Source organism: Musca autumnalis, unplaced genomic scaffold, assembly GCF_047663935.1.
Source record: "Musca autumnalis isolate F117 unplaced genomic scaffold, ASM4766393v1 scaffold_3, whole genome shotgun sequence".
NCBI classification, from domain to species: domain Eukaryota; kingdom Metazoa; phylum Arthropoda; class Insecta; order Diptera; family Muscidae; genus Musca; species Musca autumnalis.
This window is the reverse complement of record NW_027411866.1, coordinates 42348726-42373011: the sequence shown is the minus strand read 5'-3', so window position 1 is coordinate 42373011 and position 24286 is coordinate 42348726. Positions and strand designations below refer to the sequence as shown.

At 34.9% G+C, this 24286-nt stretch overlaps 1 protein-coding gene and 2 long non-coding RNA genes across 4 annotated transcripts; 1 reads left to right on the top strand and 2 right to left on the bottom strand.

The window, feature by feature from the left end:
• Positions 1-2359: 2359 nt before the first annotated feature.
• On the bottom strand, positions 2360-3107 carry LOC141397186 (uncharacterized). Its single transcript, XR_012411324.1, has 3 exons — positions 2992-3107; positions 2717-2843; positions 2360-2595 (listed from the first exon to the last, which is right to left on the bottom strand). It is a non-coding gene; the product is annotated as an uncharacterized lncRNA (long non-coding RNA).
• An 11834-nt stretch (positions 3108-14941) lies between these two features.
• Positions 14942-22936, bottom strand: LOC141397137 (uncharacterized). Of its 2 annotated transcripts, none has more exons than XR_012411312.1 (3): positions 22802-22936; positions 22517-22734; positions 14942-15428 (listed from the first exon to the last, which is right to left on the bottom strand). It is a non-coding gene; the product is annotated as an uncharacterized lncRNA (long non-coding RNA). The 2 variants fall into 2 exon arrangements; XR_012411313.1 differs by having other exon boundaries at positions 14942-15425.
• LOC141397136 (putative ATP-dependent RNA helicase DHX57) lies at positions 18264-23127 on the top strand. The gene is made up of 6 exons (XM_073973072.1): positions 18264-18496; positions 18626-18784; positions 18853-21120; positions 21184-21940; positions 22098-22296; positions 22358-23127. The coding sequence occupies exons 2-6, from the start codon at positions 18714-18716 to the stop codon at positions 22921-22923; spliced, it is 3861 nt and encodes a 1286-aa protein (XP_073829173.1). The 5' UTR covers positions 18264-18496; positions 18626-18713; the 3' UTR covers positions 22924-23127.
• The last annotated feature ends 1159 nt before the right edge of the window (positions 23128-24286 follow it).

Below are 24286 nucleotides of genomic sequence, written 5' to 3'. Positions count from 1 at the left end.
ATACAAGATGTTACAACAAAAACCAAAGCGATTGGAGAGCAGGTCCTAAACGGAACTTTTCCGAAATTTTGTGTGGGAGGTACTCTAAGGAGTTTACCGATTGAGTCCATATTGGAACCTCATCTAGGTCTAGTAGAAATTTCATAATGTACTAAGTATGGACCAAATCGGTTACTTCCTTCAAGAGTTATCGTACGCACAAATTTTCCGAACATTTTTGAACTTTTGTGGGGGAGGTACCGTAAGGAGTGGACCGATATAATCCATCTTTGAACTTGAACTAAGTTTGGACAAAGTATTACGAAAGCCAAATTTTGGACTGAATCGGCAGATCCGTTCGAGAGTTATCTTGCGATCCAACCACTACACTCGGTGTCATAGGGTTTTTGGTAACTTTCAGGCTATTTGCTCAGGAAGTATGGACTTGCCCCTAATGAAACTTACAGCGTCGTATAGAGGACAGCGAATACAACTTGTGTAAACAAAAATCAAAGCGATTCGAGACCAGGTCCTAAACTGAACTTTTCCGAAATTTTGTGTGGGAGGTACCAGAAGGAGTGGACCGATTGAGTCCATATTGGAACCTCATCTAAGTTTAATAGAAATTACACGATGTGCAAAGTATGAACCAGCGGTTATTTCCTTCAAGAGTTATCGTGCGCACAAGTTTTGCGACAATTTTTGAACATTTATGGGGGAGGTACCTGAAGGAGTAGACCTATATGGCCCATTTTCGAACTTAAGTCGAATCTGGACAAAATATTTCGATACCCAACATTTGAACCGAACCCATTGATCCGTTCGAGAGTTATCGTGCGCACCAGCAAGCCAGACAGACGGACGGACATTGCTAGATCTACTCAAAATTGTCTGAAACGGATATCGTACAAACATACTTGGGGTCTAAAACCATTATTTCGATGAGGCACATTTTTGGTCGTATCAAAGTGTAAATACCCTCTTTAGCCTAAAGGCTGAGGGTATAAAAATCATCGTAGTTGTAAGGACGCAACAGCATAGATATATTCATGTCGTCCTTCACAGCTAGCTTATGCCGAACGACCAATTTATTACAGCGTACTTCATCACATAGGAAGTGTCCTACTAAATTTGAAAATAAGTGGACCATGTCAATAATAAATAGTTTTCCACGATATTCGAAATTATAAATAGAATAATTTGGTACCAATCCAATGTGCTCGGCAGCAGCATCGCAGACGTTGGCAACAATTATAACGCCGATGCTTTCTGCTGCATCATAAACACGGCATAGCATTCCGTTGACATCCGCTGTGGTGTACTTGACCCTGTTTTCCATCAAATCCGTTCCAATGAAGAGCATCCATTTCGATTTCATGTCAGTTAAGATGAAAGCATATACACCTGTACCCAAAGCATCGAATGACAGGATGCATTTTTTTATTTCTTCGCTTTTACAAGCGAAGAAGTCGAACAAATCTTTCCGCGTAGATTCCACAAATCCCATCCTGTTCCATGGGTAGTAGGAACGCTCAACAACATAAAGTGGTGGTGTACCAAGAACAATTTGGTCCATGGTATACTTTTTTCTGGATTCTAAGGCTTTTGTCATTATAATCCTTTTTTTGGGTTTGTTTTTGTTTCCAAGTCATATTGCTAATGTAGAAGAAAATAATATGTGTGTTCGTTTACTCTACAGTATAATGCAAAAGACCTTAGCCGATTACAAGAAGTACACCTTATAATATAATAAGAATCATCTATCCGTCACCAAAGTCGAATTTCCAAAACTACTTAAATCCTACATTACAATACATCTCTTAATAGAAGAAAGATTGTTCTGGAAAAAAACCAAAAATTGTCAACAGCCGGAAAGGGTGTACTTATAACGCAAAAGGGTATAAACATAGGAACGAAGATGCAATACAAATGATTGTTACAACCGGCGCCGCTGTCTACAAGGCGGCCCATTCATATTCCATCCTTTCAACAAGCTTATATAGGCACTATAGAAAATTCATCTCAAATAAAAAAACTCCTCCACCATCCATGGTTCAAAATATGATATCGAAGAGGAAGGGGATCGGGAGTCTTCGCCACTGGCGAAAATTATTATTATTAAAAAACACCCAAATTCCGGCTTCAAGAAGATGCAATACAAATGATTGTTACAACCGGCGCCGCTGTCTACAAGGCGGCCCATTCATATTCCATCCCTTCAAAAGCTTATATAGGCACTATAAAAAATTCGATCGGGAGTCTTCGCCACCGGCTATATAAAATTATTATTATTAAAATTAATTAATTATTATTAAAATTATTATTAAAATTATTATTATTATTAAAAAAACACCCAAATTCCGGCTTCAAAATGTTACCATCAATTTTAGATGTATGCAATGGATATATCTAAAAATCATACACTACTATTACGTTGGCTATGCAGTATTCTGTGATTTTATTCTTTGGGCATAGACAGGTCTATAAAATGTAAGCCAGAAATCGGAAGGGAACATAAAAAAACGTTTTGGCTTCAACCCATTTTTACATTTTACCAACACAGCTTCCACAAAAATTAATTTTAATGGTCGACATTATGGGAACCCTCCTAAAGAACTAAATTTGAGTTTTAGAATGTATGTCTGAGTTTTGAATATTAATTGTTTGAAAAAGTTGCATCTTACATGTACTACAACAACAACGTTAGCAACACTAGCCTCACTGATTTTTTACTTACAATTTGACAACTTTGTCTTTACTACCAGAAGCCACTTTGCAATCATCAGGGGCCCAATCCACAGCTAAAACTTCATCATCATGTCCGGGTAATTCTTCTGCCAATTTCTTCGTTTCCACGCTCCAAACTGAAATATAAATATATTTTGAATGTGCTTCAACATGACTTACTTATCTGGCCCATTACAGAACATTTGTTCCGTAAGCCGAACTTAGAATAGATTTCAAATTCTCTCTGTTTGTTGCTTCACTATGACTACGGACATATAAACCTACCTTTTAGTGTATAATCTTTGCTTCCTCTGAGAAGTAATGTAGAATCTGCCGACCATGCCAATGTGTAAACTGCCTCAACATGACCACAGAAATTGTTAAGAATTGTCCATCGTTGGCCCGCCACAGACATACAGATTTGTCGCATGATGCTGAAGCTATTACTTTTGATGATCTAGATGACCAGTCATTCGAAGTACGCATTTATGTCGATTCGATACACATAGGTACAAAGTATTATCCGAATAAAATATGAATGATTCAATGTCATCAGGACACACTTCTTTGTAACGCTTCAATGCAATATTTTGTAATTCCTCCTCTGAAAGATAAAAAGAAATAAATTTATCTTAAGATATGACGAATCCTCGTTTGTGTTAACCTACTCTTTATGTCACAATATTTCTTATTCTTATCCTGGAAAGGACCTGTTCGTAGCACGTAATCGGTATTGAGGGCAATATTATTTACCCTATGAGGATGGCCAGTAAGTGTACGACAAAGTGATCCATCTGCTGCACGCCATATTTCTAATGGGTACTTTACACGATATGTATTTTACATATGGGTTGTCACTTTCTATATACAAAATATATACGCAAAGTGACAACCCATATGTAAAATACATATCGTGTAAAGTACCCATAACGTTCTATCTTTCGATGATGTATAAATTAATCCTGCTCCTCTGCCAAAAAACCTTATAGAAACTCAATTAAATTGAAATTGAATTAACTTTTTACCCTGACAGACGATAGTTTCTGCATTTATGAAACAGCTGTTTGTGTTATTTGTTTGTACCCAGCAGACCATTTCATAAAGTTTTACAAAAGTTCGCCAAAATATGCGAAACAAATATACTTTCTACCATTGACTTTTTCGCCACGATGAAGCAAAAATAAATTTAATTTATTCGCGATATTTTTAAGTCTTTTTAATATTAAAAAATGTCGCAAAACTCTAAAGAAATATTTGAAGAAAATATTATTTTCGATAGAATTGGTATGGATGGTAACGAAATGCTTGTGAAAAAAAATTAAAAATAGATTTGATACGAGGCACGAAAAACGATAAGCTGCTATTCTATTCGAGAAATACAACTACTTATTTGAAAGAAACGCGAAAATTTCTGATTTATTCTCCTTTTTTATTTTCTTAAACATGGAAATTTGACAAAAGACAATTGATTTTCAATTCAAATTGTATCTCAGAGCATGAATATGCACTCTCTCCTACATGAATATGGGCTCTCTTTTACAGCATTGCCATATTGAAATACCTAAATTCAGTTTAAATTTCCTTTGAATTTGTGCATTAAGAATGTGGATAATGCACGAATTAATTTGAATAAAGGCAGTTAATTCAAATTTAACGCTGCCGTCTGTCTAGGGTATTAAGCGCTCGGCACATACGATGCGTTGAGCGTCGCGGCACAACAACCACATGAAGAAAGTGTAAGTGATGCCAAGTTTTTTGAAAAACAACAATGTGGCTGACGCATTAAAGTTAAACATAATTTAACTTTTTTGGGACAACGCGTGTCCCAACGTGTCACTAAACGGACCGTATGTGCCGAGGGCTTTAGTGTTTATGTACGTGTACCCAACGACCCAGCAAACCAAATGTCGGATGTCCGACATATCGGAACAATTTCGGAAGCAAATTCGTTCAGATTTCGTATCGATTTCTATACGATTTTTCGTAGGGGAATTCGTTCAGATTTCGTTCCGATTTCGGAGAAAATGTCGGAGGTAAATTTCCCTTCGAATATGCTAATGTTTTTCTTCCGATTTCGTTACGAATTCGGATCGATATGTTGGAAACAAATTTCCCTTCGCACAACAACCACCTTTTGTATATATCTAACAAGCAACATTTTAGTTTGTTGTCGTAAAACAAAATGGTTGGTTATAAAATTCGCATATACATTTTTTAAATATTTTTAGTATAAATGCAACATAAAATAATTCAAGCTAGTGCTGATAGACTCAACATATTCGTACACAGAGTTTGCATTGTTCTACTATAACTACAAAATGATAACAACAGTGAAAATCATTAGATATCTTTGAAATTATAATCTTCCAATAAAAAAAAAAAAAAAACATAACAAAAAAAATTACCAATAAAAAAGAAGCATTAGAGAAAAATTACCAATAAACAAGTAAAAAAGCATTAAGTTCGGCCGGGCCGAACTTTTCATACCCTACACCATAAAATATTCTGAACTTAAATGGAATAATTACTTTTCATTCCTGTCCCCAACTTTAAGTGGGTACGTTAAAATGTCAGATAATGTTTATGTACATTTATGCTTCATTCGGGAGGCCCTTTTTTATGGTGCCTATATCTAACTATGTATGTTGACAATTTTTGGTGGGCTAGAAATTGGGAGGTACTGTTATATAGGGGTTATAATAAAACATGGGAATATGTTGACAGTTTTTGATGGGAGCCTTTAATGTCAAATAACTCCTAATTCGGTTAAAAATTTAGATAGAATCTTCAAAATATCGAAAATCGGTGCATAACGTGGGAACTTCAAATGTCATTAACAGCTAGTTCGGAGGTATCTGGGCTATACGAAAAAATGAACTTAAATGAACCGTTATATGGGGGCTATAACAAAACGTGGACCTATGTCCACAAGTTTTGTCATATAAGTTTATTGACATTTAAGAACTTTAAATGTCAAATTATAGCTACATCGGTCTGAAAATGTAGCTAAAAACGTCAAAACACCGCAAATCGGAGGTACCGTTATATGGGGGCAGTACCAAAACGTGGCCCTATGTCCACAAATTTTGTTATATAAGTTTATTGACACTTAAGAACCCTAAGTGTCAAAATATAGCTAAATCGGTCTGAAAATATAGCTAAAACTGTCAAAATACCGTAAATCGGGGGTACCGTTATATGGGGGCTATACCGAAACGTGGACCTATGTCCGCAACTTTTGTTATATAAGTTTATTGACATTTAAGAACCCTAAATGTCAAATTATAGCTACATCGGTCTGAAAATGTAGCTAAAAACGTCAAAATACCGTAAATTGGGGGGTACCGTTATATGGGGGATATACCAAAACGTAGACCTACACAGTCTTACATAAGTATACGTACGCCCCATAAATCTCGGGTATTAGAAAAAGTAATGATATTTATGAAATTCCAAGTACACAGGTTTATTTCGTCTCACTAATAAACAATATTTAATACAACAAAAGTATATTCCATAATGTAAATAACGGTAAATTTTACAAAAACCAAAAAATGATGCTTACAAAAGTATACATACGCCCCAAGGAAATATGAGTATTATCGTACAATTTATGGAATTAAGAGCAAAATTTATACATTTTATTGTTTTGGCGAATGTGTCTGGGTGTCCGAGATATATTTTAGAGAAAAAATAATAATTTTGGGGTGTTAAATGCCGTAATTTAATGCCAAACTTCTTGTATAGCTCGTTAAAGCGGACCCTTGCTGATTTCTTTCCGTTTTAGGTATTTGAGTACACAAAATCCACAGATTATTGATTTTGATATCCTAGAAAGCTTTTTAGTTGACCTTGTGCATAACACACCTTCCTGGGTGTCGATAAATTCACATTTTTCCTGGGATATCTCAGGAAGTTAATAGATTCCTCGGAATTTTTGGCTCAAATTACATACAGAAGACCTTGAATTGTGTTTTAATATGGTGTTATATAATCCTTGGACACCAATTGTATTAGAAATGTACAATTATCCGATACTTTCCGACCCTATATTGACGGTAATGGTCATAATACGAAAACTACGTTGTTCACAGTGTAAATTTCATGCTTTTTGGTAGTGATTATATTTTGACGCTTTGGGATCAGGTTTTTAAAAGAATATTTCACATTTCCGATTCAATTGGTGTCCAAGGATTATATACCACCATATTAAAACACAATTCAAGGTCTTCTGTATGTAATTTGAGCAAAGAATTCCGAGGAATCTATTAACTTCCTGAGATATCCCAGGAAAAATGTGAATTTATCGACACCCAGGAAGGTGTGTTATGCACAAGGTCAACTAAAAAGCTTTCTAGGATATCAAAATCTATAATCTGACACTAATATTGTGGATTTTGTGTACTCAAATACCTAAAACGGAAAGAAATCGGAAAGGGTCCGCTTTAACGAGCTATACAAGAAGTTTGGCATTAAATAACGGCATTTAACACCCAAAAATTATTTTTTTTTCTAAAATATATCTCGGACACCCAGACACATTCGCCAAAACAATAAAATGTATAAATTTTGCTGCTAATTCCATAAATTGTACGATAATACTCATATTTCCTTGGGGCGTATGTATACTTTTGTAAGTATCATTTTTTGGTTTTTGTAAAATTTACCGTTATTTATATTATGGAATATACTTTTGTTGTATTAAATATTGTTTATTAGTGAGACGAAATAAACCTGTGTACTTGGAATTTCATAAATGTCATTACTTTTTCTAAAACCCGAGATTTATGGGGCGTACGTATACTTATGTAAGACTGTGTATGTCCACAACTTTTGTTATATAAGTTTATTGATACTTAAGAACCCTAAATGTCAAGTTATAGCTAAATCGGTCCGAGAATGTAGCTAAAACCGTTAAAATACCGTAAATCGGGGGTACCGTTATATGGGGGCTATACCAAACCGTGGACCTATGTCCACAACTTTTGTTATATATGTTTATTGACACGTAAGAACCCTAAATGTCAAATTATAGCTACATCGGTCCGATAATGTAGCTATAAACGTCAAAATACCGTATATCGGGGGGTACCGTTATATGGGGGCTATACCAAAACGTGGACCTATGTCCACAACTTTTGTTATATAAGTTTATTGATACTTAAGAACCCTAAATGTCAAGTTATAGCTAAATCGGTTTAAAAATGTAGCTAAAAACGTCAAAATACCGCAAATCGGCGGGTACCGTTATATGGGGGCTATACCAAAACGTGGACCTATGTCCACAAGTTTTGTTATATATGTTTATTTACACTTAAGAACCCTAAATGTCAAATTATAGCCAAATCGGTCAGAAAATGTAGCTAAAAACGTCAACAAACCGTAAATCGGGGGGTACCGTTATATGGGGGCTATACCAAAACGTGGACCGATATATCCCATCTTCGAACTTGATCTTCCGACGGCTAAAAAAATGGTATTCCCCAATTTTCAGCGAAATCGGTCAACAAATGCGACCTGTACGTTGCGAACGGACGGACGGACGGACGGACATGCATAAATCGACTCAGAAAGTGATTCTATGTATATCCCTAGAAGGAACTATGGGTCTATCTCGCTTCCTTTTGTATGTTACATACAAATGCACTAACACATAATACCCCTTACCACATAGTGGTGTAGGGTATAAAAAGAGGCATTAGAGAAAAATTTTTTCCTTCGATAATCATACGAAATTATTCCAAAATCGTTCAGAAATCTACGAAAGTTTGGAAGGTACCTCAGATTTTTATACGATATTATTCCGAAATCGTTTAGAAATCTGTACGATAATTCGGAGGAAAAAATTAGAATTCCGAATTTCCCAAGGATTTTCTTCCGATTTCGTTGCGAATTCTGATCGAAATCGATCCGATTTCGCTCCGACATTTCGTTCCGAAATTATGTCAACCACTTCATACAACTTTCGTTAAGATATCGTTACGATTTCGGATCAGATATCGGACGTAACGTCCGAAGTTTGTCCCGATTTCGTTACGATATCGGTACGATTGGTTTGCTGGGCCCAGCAAACCAAATGTCGGATGTCCGACATATTGGAACAATTTCGGAAGCAAAATCATTCAGATTTCGTATCGATTTCTATACGATTTTTCGTAGGGGAATTCGTTCATATTTCGTTCCGATTTCGGAGAAAATGTCGGAAGTAAATTTCCCTTCGAATTTGCTAATGTTTTTCTTCCGATTTCGTTACGAATTCGGATCGATATGTCGGAACAAATTTCCCTTTGCACAACAAGCACCTTTTGTATATTAGGGTTATGACTTTTTGACATATTTCCTTAAAAATGATTTCCTGTAGCAGGGATGAATGAACTTTTGCCTATAAATCACTATGCTATCGTTTATTCCATTGAAATATAAAAAAAGTTCACGCACAAATCGATTTTAATAAAATAATTTTTTGAAAAAATATATGAAATGAAAAAAATTTTTTTTTTCAAAAAATTATTTTTTGTTGCACGAATGAATAAATATAAGCCTACTAATAACTATAATAACGTTTATTTCATTCAAATATTAAAAAAGTCGCGAAAAAAGTCACTTTGAAAAAGTTGTAAATTTTTTGTTTTTGTTAAAAAATTATATTTTTGAATTAAAGCGTTTACGACATTTTTACGATTCTCAGAATTGAAGAAAAATAGTGAGAAATAAATTTTATGTCTTTTTAATTATCTCATGTGGCTCTAAAGTTTATTTTCAATTATATATCTGTTTTCAGTGACTTCAAAAAATTGTCCTTAATTTTGATAAATTCAAATTTTAAAATCATTTTGTGCGTGAGGTTTTTTCACCGAATCACCTTATAATTAAGATTTTATGTAATCTTATGGCAAAACTCATCACGCTATGATACAGGGATATGAGGTTGTAAAAAAGTCATAACCCTATTGTGTATATTAACAGATGATAGCCCAACGAAGCATCTTTTTTTAATTTTCTTAATTGTTTGGCGTAAAATCAGTTTTGCGGTTGGTGAAAAAAGTGTTTTTGTAAAAATCAATAAAATATCGTGAAAACTTAAAGCATATATTTTCAATAACAAGTATGAGCAAAAGAAAATATAAAAGACATGTGAAAAATAAACAATTCTATAGCAAAGTACGAATTCTGAGGCGACATTTGTGGTGAAATTTCGACAATTAGACATTATGTGGAACCTTTAGAAAAGATTGTGGAGCCTTATGTATATATTGTCCCTTCTCGCTGGAAATGCTGAATGCAACTAAACATAATAATGAATTACAATGTTGAAGAATTATTGGCAGAAAATCGATTGTGAGATTTTTCCAATGTTATACAGCTGTAATAGGCAAGCAAATTTAAGGACATATTTTTTATTTATGTTTATACATGTTTATTCTTTTCAATTCCTAGATGTTATATCAACATTCAGCGAATCGCCTGATAAAACGTTAAGTGCAACAGAAGAAGACTATTTTAAGCAGACAAGTCATTGGTGCGACTTGGCCAAGAAAATAAAACGAAAACGTTTTTTTTATTATTTATATGTTAAAATGTTTAAGCTGCCTTGAAAACATTGTCTTTATTTACTAATTTTTACTTATGTGGAATCTTTGGCTTAGCCATTTAAAAATATAAAAATACTGTAATACGCAATTTGTACATTTTTAGCATTTTCAATATTATTTGTTTTATTCTTTAATGAAATAAAGTATTTAAACAAATGTGTAGCTTCATCTTCTTATTAAACGTACTATATAGCTGTTTTATCTATGAAAAGTTCCAAATAAGCTAAAAAATGTAGTATTGAAAATCTGGTACTATTGACTAACTACCTCCAATGTCTATACTGACTCACTACCTCCAATGTCAACACATGGTTCCTCAGGAACTACTGACTTACTAGTTCCATTGTCAGTACTGACTTTCGAATGACACGTTCATACAAAATGTCTATAGGAAATTACATTAGTTGTCTACAGTTTGTCAGTAGTACTGTTGACAATGTCAGCAGTAAGTCAGTATAGATTCACTATTGACATTTCCTACAGTGTTATTATACATATAAACACAAATTAAACAAAAGTTTCTATTAAATTCAATCACATTTGAGCTTACTTCCTCCGTTCTCGATTTAATCCATGCGCATCTGATTTTCTTTCATCATCCTAAAGGTGTTTTATGTTGCCTTCTCATCACTAGTTCAGCTTTCGACATGGACTCCATTAAAAATTTCCGTCTCGTGAATTACCGCTAAAATGTCCGCAACTTAATTTATTCCTTTATTTTATAACAAATTCTTTTAAATGTATACACTCTTGTTTATCTTTTGCAGAAATGTATAGAGATCAACCGTTTTTTTCTGTAGGGATCTCTACAGCAACTGCTTATAAAATGTATCGAACGGAGTGCATTTTTCATAGCTCTGTTGGACTACATCGAAAGAGGTTGTGAAATCATAACTCCAATTGCACAACTTCCAAAATTTTTTGCTGGGTCGTGGCGTACATGTTTGGTTCGCAACCACCATTGTAAAGTAACAACCACGTACCTAACCGAAATGGTTGGGTATGTACGTTATAAATGTTGCGTGTACATTAAAAAACCACGTTGCGTACATCATTTGGTGTGTCTTCCCAGTAAACCAATCGTACCGATATCGTAACAAAATTCGGACGTTACGTCCGATATCTGTAGTGGAATTCTGTAACACTTTTTTTGAGTTACCGACAAATGTCGGTAAAATTAAAAAGCAAAATTATGAATGAAAAGTGTCAATAAAAGTTGACAACACTGTTTCTATCGGTAGGACTTAGCGACGGCTTTATTTTGGTTGTTAACTTACCGAAAATTTTCGTTAAATACCGAAATTGTAAGAATTTTAATTTTACCGATTTTTGTCGGTAACTCAAAAAAAGTGTTACAGAATTCCACTACTGATCCGAAATCGTAACGATATCTTAACGAAAGTTGTATGAAGTGGTTGACATAATTGCGGAACGAAATGTCGGAGCGAAATCGGATCGATTTCGATCAGAATTCGCAACGAAATCGGAAGAAAATCCTTGGGAAATTCGGAATTCGAATTTTTTTCCTCCGAATTTTCGTACAGATTTCTGAACGATTTCGGAATAATGTCGTATGAAAATCTGAGGTACCTTCCCAACTTTCGTCGAGATTTCTGAACGATTTTGGAAAAATTTCGTATGATTATCGAATGAAAAAAATTTTCTCTAATGCCTCTTTTTTATTGATAAATTTTCTTTATGTTTTTATTGGAAGATTATAATTTCAAAGATATCTAATGATTTTCACTGTTGTTATCATTTTGTAGTTATAGTAGAACAATGCAAACTTTGTGTACGAATATGTTGAGTCTATCAGCACTAGCTTGAATTATTATATGTTGCATTTATATTTAAAATATTTTAAAAATGTATATGCGAATTTTATAACCAACCATTTTGTTTTTCGACAACAAACTAAAATGTTGCTTGTTAGATATATACAATAGGGTTATGACTTTTTTACAACCTCATATCCCTGTATCATAGCGTGATGAGTTTTGCCATAAGATTACATAAAATCTTAATTATAAGGTGATTCGGTGAAAAAACCTCACGCACAAAATGATTTTAAAATTTGAATTTATCAAAATTAAGGACAATTTTTTGAAGTCACTGAAAACAGATATATAATTGAAAATAAACTTTAGAGCCACATGAGATAATTAAAAAGACATAAAATTTATTTCTCACTATTTTTCTTCAATTCTGAGAATCGTAAAAATGTCGTAAACGCTTTTATTCAAAAATATAATTTTTTAACAAAAACAAAAAATTTACAACTTTTTCAAAGTGACTTTTTTCGCGACTTTTTTAATATTTGAATGAAATAAACGTTATTATAGTTATTAGTAGGCTTATATTTATTCATTCGTGCAACAAAAAATAATTTTTTGAAAAAAAAATTTTTTTCATTTCATATATTTTTTCAAAAAATTATTTTATTAAAATCGATTTGTGCGTGAACTTTTTTTATATTTCAATGGAATAAACGATAGCATAGTGATTTATAGGCAAAAGTTCATTCATCCCTGCTACAGGAAATAATTTTTAAGGAAATATGTCAAAAAGTCATAACCCTAGTATACATACACCCAGCAAAAATGCAGTTTAGGCTAAATCGTTGGGTTTTTTACAGCAACAACTGCACTGTGTGGCTCCTTGGTGACAAAATAACCATAATTACACAAATTTATTTTAATCTAATACGTACATTTAATACAATTAAAGAAAATCAATTTTCATAACACAGAAAAGTATACATACACCCCAAGGAAATACGAGTATTATCGTAAAATTTATGGAATTAGTAGCAAAATTTATAATTTTTTTAGTTTTGGCGAATGTCTCTAGGTATGTGAGATATATTTTAGAGAAAAGACAATAATTTGTGGGGGTCAAATGCCGTTACTTAGGGTCAAATTTCATATATGCCTCGTTAAAGCTGACCCTTGCTTAATTTTTTGCGTTTTTAGGTATTGTACTTTATAAAAAGCACAAAATTCGTATCAGATGGCAAATCATGAGACCCTAAAAAGCTTTGAAGTTGTTTTTGTTCATAATATACCTTCCTGAACGTCGATAAATGCACGTTTTCCCTCAGATTTCTCAGGAAGTGAATAGATTCCGCGGAATTCTTGGTGCAAATTACATATAGATGGCCTTGAATTGCCTTGTAATATTGTCGGATACAATGCCTGGGCATCAATTGACTCAGAAATGTACAATTATACGAAACGTTTCGCGCCTATAGTAAAGGTAATGATCATAGTACGAAAACGACGTTGTTCACAGTACAAATTTCATGGTTTTTTGGTAGTGATCATATTGTGTTGCTTTAGAAGCTTTGGGAACAGGTTTGTAACAAAATATGTCACATTTCTGATTCAATTAATGCCCAGGCATTGTATCCGACAATATTACAAGGCAATTCAAGGCCATCTATATGTAATTTGCACCAAGAATTCCGCGGAATCTATTCACTTCCTGAGAAATCTGAGGGAAAACGTGCATTTATCGACGTTCAGGAAGGTATATTATGCACAAAAACAACTTCAAAGCTTTTTAGGGTCTCAAGATTTGACATCTGATACGAATTTTGTGCTTTTTATAAAGTACAATACCTAAAAACGCAAAAAATTAAGCAAGGGTCAGCTTTAACGAGGCATATATGAAATTTGACCCTAAGTAACGGCATTTGACCCCCAAAAATTATTGTCTTTTCTCTAAAATATATCTCACATACCCAGAGACATTCGCCAAAACTAAAAAATTTATAAATTTTGCTACTAATTCCATAAATTTTACGATAATACTCGTATTTCCTTTGGGTGTATGTATACTTTTCTGTGTTATGAAAATTGATTTTCTTTAATTGTATTAAATGTACGTATTAGATTAAAATAAATTTGTGTAATTATGGTTATTTTGTCACCAATGAGCCACACAGTGCAGTTGTTGCTGTAAAAAACCCAACGATTTAGCCTAAACTGCATTTTTGCTGGGTGTATGTATACTCTCCTGTGCCACTGTATAATGCAAGTGAAAAAAGACTAAAATTTTATTTTTACTTTTTTGTGGTTGTAAATATTCACTGTCAAGTGCAACATATTTTGATGCATCAGATTTTAACAAAATTGTTCCTAAAAACCTGATTTCATATTTGTTTATTTGTTAAATAAATTCGTAATAAAACTAAACAACGTTTATTTTTTATTGATAGGGGAGGGTGTAAGTAAAATTTAAACAAGTAAGCAAAGGCTATTTTCGGACGGAGCCGACCATGTGATACCCTACACCACAACCTGTAGGAATGTCCGGGTATGATTCCCAGGCCTGGCCACATCAAATTTTCAACGGTGGCATAATATCCCTTTGCAATGCTGGTAATGCACGCAGTTTTGTGATTTTCAGGGCATTTCGAAAATAGTTCATTGTGGTTGTATACATATTTTATACCGATAGAAATAACTAATAATAATGAATAGAAATTCAAATAATTTGAATGCAAACAAATTTATAAATCCCAAAATTATTCATATTCAATTACACAGTAAGTATGATAGTACTTATAAGTCCGCTCCGCTAACGGTGATATACCCTCAGCATCTGACCAAAAAAGAAGCAAACACAATAATTATGCCGTATAAAAATATATATTTTGTAGGTATCGTAATGTAAGGTTTTACCAAATCTAACTTCTGATTTTTGAAAAGTTTGAGAATTATTTTTTGGAAATTTTGGACCATTATCTCAGGAAGTATGGACTTACTCCGGAAAAAAATTTACCGCTGCAATAGGTACCGTGAAAAGAACCTTCTTCAAAAAATTCAAATAGATCCGAAACTGGTCCTTTAACTGCACTTTTCCCAAATTTTGTGTAGGAGGTACTCGAAGAACGGGACCGATATAATCCATATTCTAACCTGATACATGACTGGATGAAATAATAGGATGTGCAAAGTTTGGACCAATCAGAAAATCCCCTTGAGAGTTATCTTGCGGATTTGCCATTTTAGTTAGGTTTCTTGCTTGTTTTTCAGGGTTTCTTGGACCTTTTCGGCCATAATCTCTGGATGTATGGACTTGCCACTGCAATTGTACCATCGCAAAGGGGACCGCAAGGACAATCTGCTGAAGAAAATCAAAACGATTCGATAGGACTCTTAAATTTCACCTTTTTAAATTTTGTGTGGGAGATACTTGAAGTTGTGGAATGATATAGTCTTACCGGATCTATATCTGGAAGGAATACTAATATATGGAAAGTTTGGACCAAATCGATTTCGCACTTCGACAATTATCGTTCACACAATTTTCAGACAAATTTTGAACTTTTGTGGGGGAGGTGTTGAAGGAGTAAACCGATGTGGCCCATATTCGAAATTAAACTAAGTTTGGGCAAAAATTACGAAGGGCAAAATTTGGTTCCAATCGGTAGATCTGTTCGGGAGTTATCGTGCGCACCAGCCAGCTAGACAGTAAGAGAGACAGATGAACGGAACTGAAAATTTCTCTATCATGATATAAGACAATTGGTAGCATGGGAGGAAATTATGGTTCTCTACAGAAACCCCATTACATATTAGGCAGTATTCCCGTTATCTGGCAGACACATTATTGCAATTTGCATCAGGGGAAAGGTCAGTATTTATTATTCCATATGTAGGCTACTTTGCCGGTATATGCCTTCAGGAAATTAAAACATGGACCCAAAATAAAATCGGAATATTTTTCATACAAAATTAATGATCAATGTCACCCGCTAAATAATATCAGATCATCATTCAAAATTATAGGCATTTTCTTCTACCTAAACCCTTACCACGTGCAAAATTTCGTGACTATTGAACTATAATTGCGACCTCTAGCGGGTTTATAATTATACTACAAACAAAAAACTGGATATATTAGGCTGTAACTCTGTTATCTGATCACGTACATCAACATAATTGACATCAATTGAAAGGTCAAGGGATCGTCTTCCAAATGTAACTCACGAGTGGGGAATGTGTCTTTCAGGAACAAAGATATAAACTGTTTATAAAAAAAATTCACAATTTTCACACAAAAGTTGTGGTCCATTAAACCCTCTAAATATCATCTGATCGCCATCTCAAATCGCAAGCTTCTTCTTTGTCATATACTCTTATCTTATTTAAAATTTCGAGGCTATCGGACTATTATTGCGACCTACAGAGCAACTACAAAATCGGATAAAAATTATGTTTTTGGTCCATTTTACCCGCTAAATATTTCACGATGATCACCAATTAAAATAGCGATCTATTCTGATGTGAAACCGACCTCCATACCAAATTTCGTGACGATCGGTCCATAATTGCGGCCTGGAGTTTGATTACAATTTATAATGGACAGACGGACACACGGACGGACGGACGGACACACATCTCAAAATCGATTTATCTCGCCGAGATATGAAGATTGGTATACCACATTGGGGGTCTCCGACGAATATTTCGCGGTGTTACATGAATTTTTCCCAAAACAAACTTATAATACCCTTTCTACATAGTAGTGTAGGGTATAAAAATGTTTGGGGCCTGAAGTTACATAGTTATGTAGCAAAAAATTTTCAAAAATTATTATTTTTTATGTTCTTAGTGCAATATACTTTTGTTGAATGGAGCGTAACTACCAAGGTCCACTGAGGTTCAGTCCATTTTTTTTACTAATTAAATTGGACTTCCTAGATTCCGAATAACCACAGTTAAGCTGCAAATAGCTGCAAATCTTGCTCATTAATGGTCTTGAAAAATAGCTTAAATCCTCAAAATACCCTAAATCTGTCGGTACAGTTATATGGGGGCTATATCAAAATGTAGACCAATGTTCACAATATTTGGTGGAGAAGATGTATAACCAACGAAAACCTCCTATGCCAAAATTCTGCTTATTTGGTGAGAAAATGTAGACAAAATCCTAACAATACCGAATACCGACATATCTAATGTGGAGCGGCTTCGCTGTCCTCGAACTTTTCTTCTTTCATGCATTTGTTTTGATGATGAGGATTTTCTTATTTAGTTGTGCTTTCATGACAAACGCTTAGCGCTGCCCTTTGAAAGTTATGCAAGATTTTTTGTTTTGTTTTTCTCATCTATGAACATTGTAGTTTTAGAATCCGCAAAAACATACTAAGAGTAAGCACCAAATTTAGTTAAGGCGCGCCGTGATAGGACAATCATCGCTGACACTGTGCAAAACATCTGCCCAGCATGCGGCGCAGGCACCCACGACACACTGCACCTTTTCAACTGACTACGGTGGATCTGTGGTTACTTCTCATAGAAGCAGCCACATTCCTAAAACAGGTGATAGACCCAGAGCCAAATTAACCAGGAAAACGAGTATACAAACATCAAATACTGTCGCAACAACAACCTCACTCTCTAAGGTAGCAATTACTGGAAAATTCTTTCTGGGAAAGTAACCAGAAAGACCTATGTCAAAGTATGTCGTGAAATTCAATTTAAAACACTCAAGCAACAAAACGGACCAGGATGAATGTTTGGACTGGATTCGGATCCATCTGAAATTTTTATCACAGGTAGGGCTTGCAGTGCTGATCACGCCAATGTATATATCATGGGCAGGAAGTCCATACCTCCCGAGATATAGGCACCGAAAGTTCAAAAATTCCTTGGTTTTGACGATAAGTTTAGTTTAAATCGAATTTTTTTTTTCGGCCGGGGATTTAAGACTTCCTCCTATGGACAGGAAATCGAAATTTTTTATCATCGATTCGAATCCAGACCGTATATTCAACTTATGCCAACAAAACATTGTATTCTTGGTAATCTGGCAAGATCTGTTTGCTACGTTTGATAACGGTCATTTCAAAACATGTAATCTGGTAACCCTGTTGAAGACATTTTCAACTTTCTTATTTCACCTCATTCGCAAATTTTCTATCTATAGATCCATAACCATCGCACCGTTTGTTTTGGATATTCAGTTTTATCGGTTATTCTCTTTTACATTATTATTCGTATCGTTCGTTCATCAATGTGAATCAGTGATTCCAACGTTGTCTCGTGTCATTCATTCATTGCTTTTCTTTTATTTTTCACTCTTTTCCGTTGTGAAATTATAAAAAATAGATTTTCAGGAATAATCCCTAAAAATCTGTTTTACTTTTTCTATTAGCGGGTGGCATTCAACATCTAATCAGGAGGAGGGTATGTAATGTGTTTTAAAGTTGGAAAATAACACACAATTTGATTTAGATGACTACCTCTGTCGGCTCTGTGATCTCGCACAACAATCACCCATATATTTTTGTTCTATATTTTATTTATTTATTCTAGAGAATCGAGGAATGCTTTGGAGCCATTAGAAAAATAATACTTTGTCAAATTGCAAGTGGAATATCGTGTGTCACATAGTTTTGGAAACATGGACGAAGGATCGCAGCGTTTGATAGATGACTGTTTTTTGCGCCCCATCCAACAAGATGTTCGATCAACGTAAGTAAAACTTATCATTGGGCACTTTCTTTACAACAATTTTCTCTTTTTTGGCATTTTCATTATAGGAACAGACCTGTGGAAGTGCCAGCTTCCAAGGTGACACTTAAAACCGAAATGCAAGTGCTACGTTTAAGTGATGATTCACAAAAAATGTGCATGGAAACCTTAAGAGCCATACACGGTGATGATTTTCGCTTAGACGATCCATCGAAGTATAAAGATCGTGGTGGTCGAATGAAAAAATCCTATTGGGAGGACCGTGGTACACTTGTGGTTCAGTCTGTTACAAATTTCTCCTCAAATAATGCCACTTTGGATGGTGATAAGAATCCCGAAAGCCCGGAACAAAGATTACGACGTTATGCTCTTCTAAAACTGGAAAATTATGGATTTGCATCAAGCCATTGCCTTGAAGCCTATGACCACTGTAATGGAAATATTGATGAAACTTTAAATCTTTTGTTTCGTAAATATATGAAAATACCCGATGACCAGGAAGAAGTATCAGTAGAATTTACTGAATCGGATTTACTAGATATGCGACGCGATGAAAAAGAGGCTTTAGATTCTATTTATGATAAGATATTCGAAGAAAAGGAAAAGAATTTGGTGTGGAGTTTAAAGTTTAAAATTGAGCATTTGCTGCAACATAGCCCATCAGAGGTGCGTAAGGCTCGTGCAGCAGTAGAGGCGGCAAAAGAAAATGCCAAACAAAAGCACATAAAGAAACCCAAGGAACCGCAAAGGTGTCGTAACTTCGATGAGAAAGGTACCTGCCGATTTGGCCCAAAATGTCGTTTCGCGCACATACGGCCAGAACCGGTAGTAGCAGAAAAAAGCAGTAGCAAAGAGAAGACCGATGAAGCGGATGAAAAATGGTTCTACTTAGAAATACGATTTCCTCCACACACCAAATATCCCTATGAGGCTCCTTATATATACCTCAAGACAACCTGTCATGACATACCCAATGAAATAAGACTAAAGTTGGCTAGAAAACTTTACCGAGAAGCTCAAGAATCTTGTCGTGATGGTATCCCATGTGTCTATAGCATATCAGAATTGCTGCAAATGGAAAGTTTTTCGGAGAACATTGATCTAGATCAGGAACCCTTTCCCAAAGCTGAAAAGTCACTGTTTTATGTTGAAGATCCTTTAGAATTGGAAAATATTGTAAACAAATTTGAAAATCTGCCCACACATTATGAAAAAGGTTTAACCTCACATGGTGATGGTTTTCGCAAAGATCCCGAAGAAATGGAAAAGGAGGATAGGCAGCTATTAAAACGTTTTATGGACCGAAGGAAAGATGATAAATATCAGAAAATGATGAAAACACGACAAAATTTACCAGCCTTTAGTAAAATGATGGATATTTTGAATTTGTTGGAGACTTCACAAATCTTGGTAATATCTGGTGAAACAGGTTGTGGCAAATCAACTCAGGTTCCTCAGTTTATATTAGACAACTGGTTCTTCAGGGCATCACAATTAGAAAATTCCCAGAAAATGCCTCATGTGGAAGTTATCTGTACCCAACCAAGAAGACTGTCAGCGATTGGTGTGGCTGAACGTGTTGCTGATGAAACAGCCGAAAGAATAGGACAAACTGTGGGTTATCAAATACGTTTAGAAAATAAAATATCCTCAGCCACTCGATTGACATTTTGCACAACTGGAATATTGCTTCGCCGACTGGCGTCTGAACCCTTATTGGACTCTGTGACACATATTATTGTTGACGAGGTCCACGAACGTAGTGAGGAGTCAGATTTTCTACTAATGATTGTTAAACGTATACTGCCCCTAAGACCTGACCTCAAGGTCATTCTCATGTCAGCCACCTTAAATGCAAAATTATTTTCGGATTACTTTAATGGTGTACCGATACTAGATATTCCTGGTCGAACTTTCCCTGTAGAACAATTATTCCTTGAAGATATACTTGAACGTTGTGATTATGTAATGGAATGTGATTCTCAATATAGTCGTAAGGTTAGCAAAAAGGAAGAGGAGGAGCTGATGCGTGAGCTGGAATATGCCGATATCAAAGCAGAAAACGCGGCACCACCTACCAAACTTAAGGATGAAAAGCTAAATTTATCTGCAATGTATTCACGTTATGCTGACTATTCCAAGAGGACATGTAAATCGATTTATCTCATGGAGCCAATGAAAATCAATCCGGAATTAATTGAATCTGTGTTGAAGTACATTGTCGAGGGTGAACATGAATGGCCGCGGGAGGGTACGATATTGATATTTTTGCCAGGTCTACAAGAAATTCAAGCTGTACATGATGCTCTGTGTGATAGTAACATGTTTGGTCCAAGGTGAGATTTTTGATTTTTAATTTTGAAATGTTTTGTGGTATTAAATTTTGCTATTTTTTCCAGATCCGGCAAATACATTCTGGTACCTTTACATTCAACCCTCTCTAGTGAAGAACAAGCTGCTGTCTTCCGTCCAGCCCCAAAGGGAAAAAGAAAAATCGTACTAAGTACAAATATAGCTGAAACATCTGTGACCATAGATGATTGTGTGTTTGTCATCGATTATGGTTTGATGAAAGAGAAACGCTTTGATTCGAATCGTAATATGGAATCCCTGGAACTGGTCTATGTATCGCGGGCCAATGCCAATCAACGTAAAGGTCGTGCTGGTCGCGTTATGCCAGGTGTTTGTATTCATTTGTATACACAACATCGTTTCAAGTATAACTTCTTAGCTCAACCTGTACCCGAAATACATCGTGTACCCTTGGAGCAACTGGTATTGCGAATCAAAACATTGCCCAATTTCCAGGGCCTCAATGTTGTGGAAGTTTTGGGGCAAACGTTAGAACCACCCACAGAGGAAAATATTATAGGAGCCGTGACACGTTTGCAGGATGTTGGAGCTCTAGATGAGGAGCAACAGTTAACACCATTGGGTCACCATCTGTCTGCATTGCCGGTCGATGTGCGGATAGGTAAACTAATGTTATTTGGTACAATTTTCCAATGTTTGGATAGTGTTTTAACAATTGCGGCATGTCTGTCTCACAAGTCACCATTTGTGAGCCCATTCAACAAAAGAGCTGAAGCAGAGAGACGTAAAAGGGAATTTGCTCTATGCAATAGTGATCATTTAACATGTCTGCTGGCTTATAAGGTGGGTTAATTGGTCTGATCCAGAATTGCAAGAATCTACTAATTTTTAATATTTTTTCGATAACATAAAGGACAAGTTATCGTAGTGAAAATTGGTATATTCTTGCATTTTAACTTAAAAGTATCGAGAAAAGTAATATTTTTATTACATTTTTCAGAAATGGTTGGAAGTATCCAAACGTAACTTTTTCGCCAGTCGCAATTATGCCGAGGAACATTTTCTTTCTTTGAAAACATTACAAACAATATCCGAGGTTAAATATCAATTCTTGGAGTTATTGGTATCAATTGGATTTGTGCCAATCAACGTGCCCAGAAAACGGAAAAATGCTCAGGACACCATATTGGAGTTAACAGGTAAGCCTAATACACAAAAGTATTTATTCATCATAAACTAAAACGTTTCCCTTATTTCCAGGCACTGAACTAAACATCAATGGTGATAACAATCGTCTCCTTATTTCCCTACTCTGTGCCTCTCTCTATCCAAATATTGTAAAAATTCTTACACCTGAACGTAGCTATATACAAACGGCAGGCGGTGCTATGCCAAAGTTGGCCACTGCCAAAGACTTACGTTTTAAAACACGTGAAGATGGTTATGTGGCCATACATCCGTCATCGGTTAATTCCGACACAGGTAACTTTCAATCACCATTTTTGGTATACCAGGAGAAAGTTAAAACGTCCAGGATTTTCATACGTGAATGCAGTATGTTGCCATTAGTGCCTCTTGTTCTGTTTGCCGGTTCCGATTTAAAGGTGGAACTTCATGATGGCGATTTTCTCTTTCTCCTAGAAGATGGTTGGATTATAATCAAGGCCCATAATCATGAAACTGCTGAAATGATACAATGCTTACGTTTGGAACTTTTAAAATTGTTGGAAGAGAAGATAAGGGATCCATGTTTGAATTTATTGCATCATGAAAATGGTCGCAAAATTATCCAAAGTATTATTTACTTAATTGGTCACAATAATTGAAAATGAAAGATTGCAATTTATAATTTCAAGAGATTTTTAGTTTTTGTTTCTGTGTTCGTTTTCTTAGAAAAATTTCCCATGTAAATATGACAAAAATAATATATGTAACATTTTGATACTTGTTAATGTTATTTTTTTTTTAATAAACAATAATTTATAACCAGGGGCTCAATTCTGTTTAAATTGAAGCCCAGTTCCATAAAAGAGTTCATTCTCTGAGCCTTTAATTGGTGTAGACATTTTTTAAATTTATTATACAGTCAGGGACAAAAGTTTACATACACCCCCTAAATCTCGGGTATTAGGGTTAGTAGTGATTTTTATGAAATTCCAAGTATGCAGTTTTATTTCGTCTCACTAATAAACAATATTTAATAGAACAAAAGTATATTCCATAATACAAATAACGGTAAATTTTACAAAAACCTAAACATGATGGGGACAAAAGTTTACATACACCCCAAGGAAATATGCGTTTTGCCGTGCAATTTATGGAATTAACAGCAAAATTTATACATTTTATTGTTTTGGCGAATGCCTCTGGGTGTTTGAGATATATTTTAGAGAAAAGAAAATAATTTTTGGGATTCAAATGCCGTTATATAAGGTCAAACTTCTTGTATAGCTTGTTAAATCCGACCCTTCCTTAATTATTTGCGTTTTTAGGTAATGCACTTTAAAAAACCCATAAAATAAGTATCAGATTACAAATTTTGAGACCCTAGAAAGCTTTGGAGTTGTTCTTGTGCAATATATTGCTTCTTGGACGTCGATAAATGCCCGCTATTCATCAGATTTCTCAGGAAGTTAATAGATTCCGCGGAATTCTTGGTGCAAATTACATATAGAAGGCCTTGAATTGCCTTGTAATATGGTCTGATACAATCCTCTGGCATCAACTGAATCAGAAATGTGAAATATTCTGTTACAAACCTGTTCCCGAAGCTTCCAAAGCATCAAAATGTAAGCACTACCAAAAAAGCATGAAATTTGTACTGTGGACAACGTCGTTTTCGTATTATGATCATTACCGTCACTATAGGGGCGAAAAGTTTCGTATAATTGTACATTTCTGAGTTAATTGATGCCAGAGGATTGTATCAGACCATATTACAGGGCAATTCAAGGCCTTCTATATGTAATTTGCACCAAGAATTCCGGGGAATTTATTAACTTCCTGAGAAATCTGATGAAAAGCGGGTATTTACCGACGTCCAAAAAGTAATATTTTGCAAAAGAACAACTCCAACGCTTTCTAGGGTCTCAAAATGTGTAATCTGACACTAATTTTGTGTTTTTTTTTTTTAACGTGCATTACCTAAAAACGCAAGGTTCAGCTTTAACAAGCTATACAAGAAGTTTG

Bases quoted from the DNA above. Each gene is read 5' to 3' on its own strand.
- LOC141397136 (XM_073973072.1), top strand. From the start codon at position 18,714: ATGGACGAAGGATCGCAGCGTTTGATAGATGACTGTTTTTTGCGCCCC. The intron at 21,121-21,183 runs GTGAGATTTTTG...TATTTTTTCCAG, and splicing joins AGTAACATGTTTGGTCCAAG to ATCCGGCAAATACATTCTGG. The intron at 21,941-22,097 runs GTGGGTTAATTG...TACATTTTTCAG, and splicing joins CATGTCTGCTGGCTTATAAG to AAATGGTTGGAAGTATCCAA.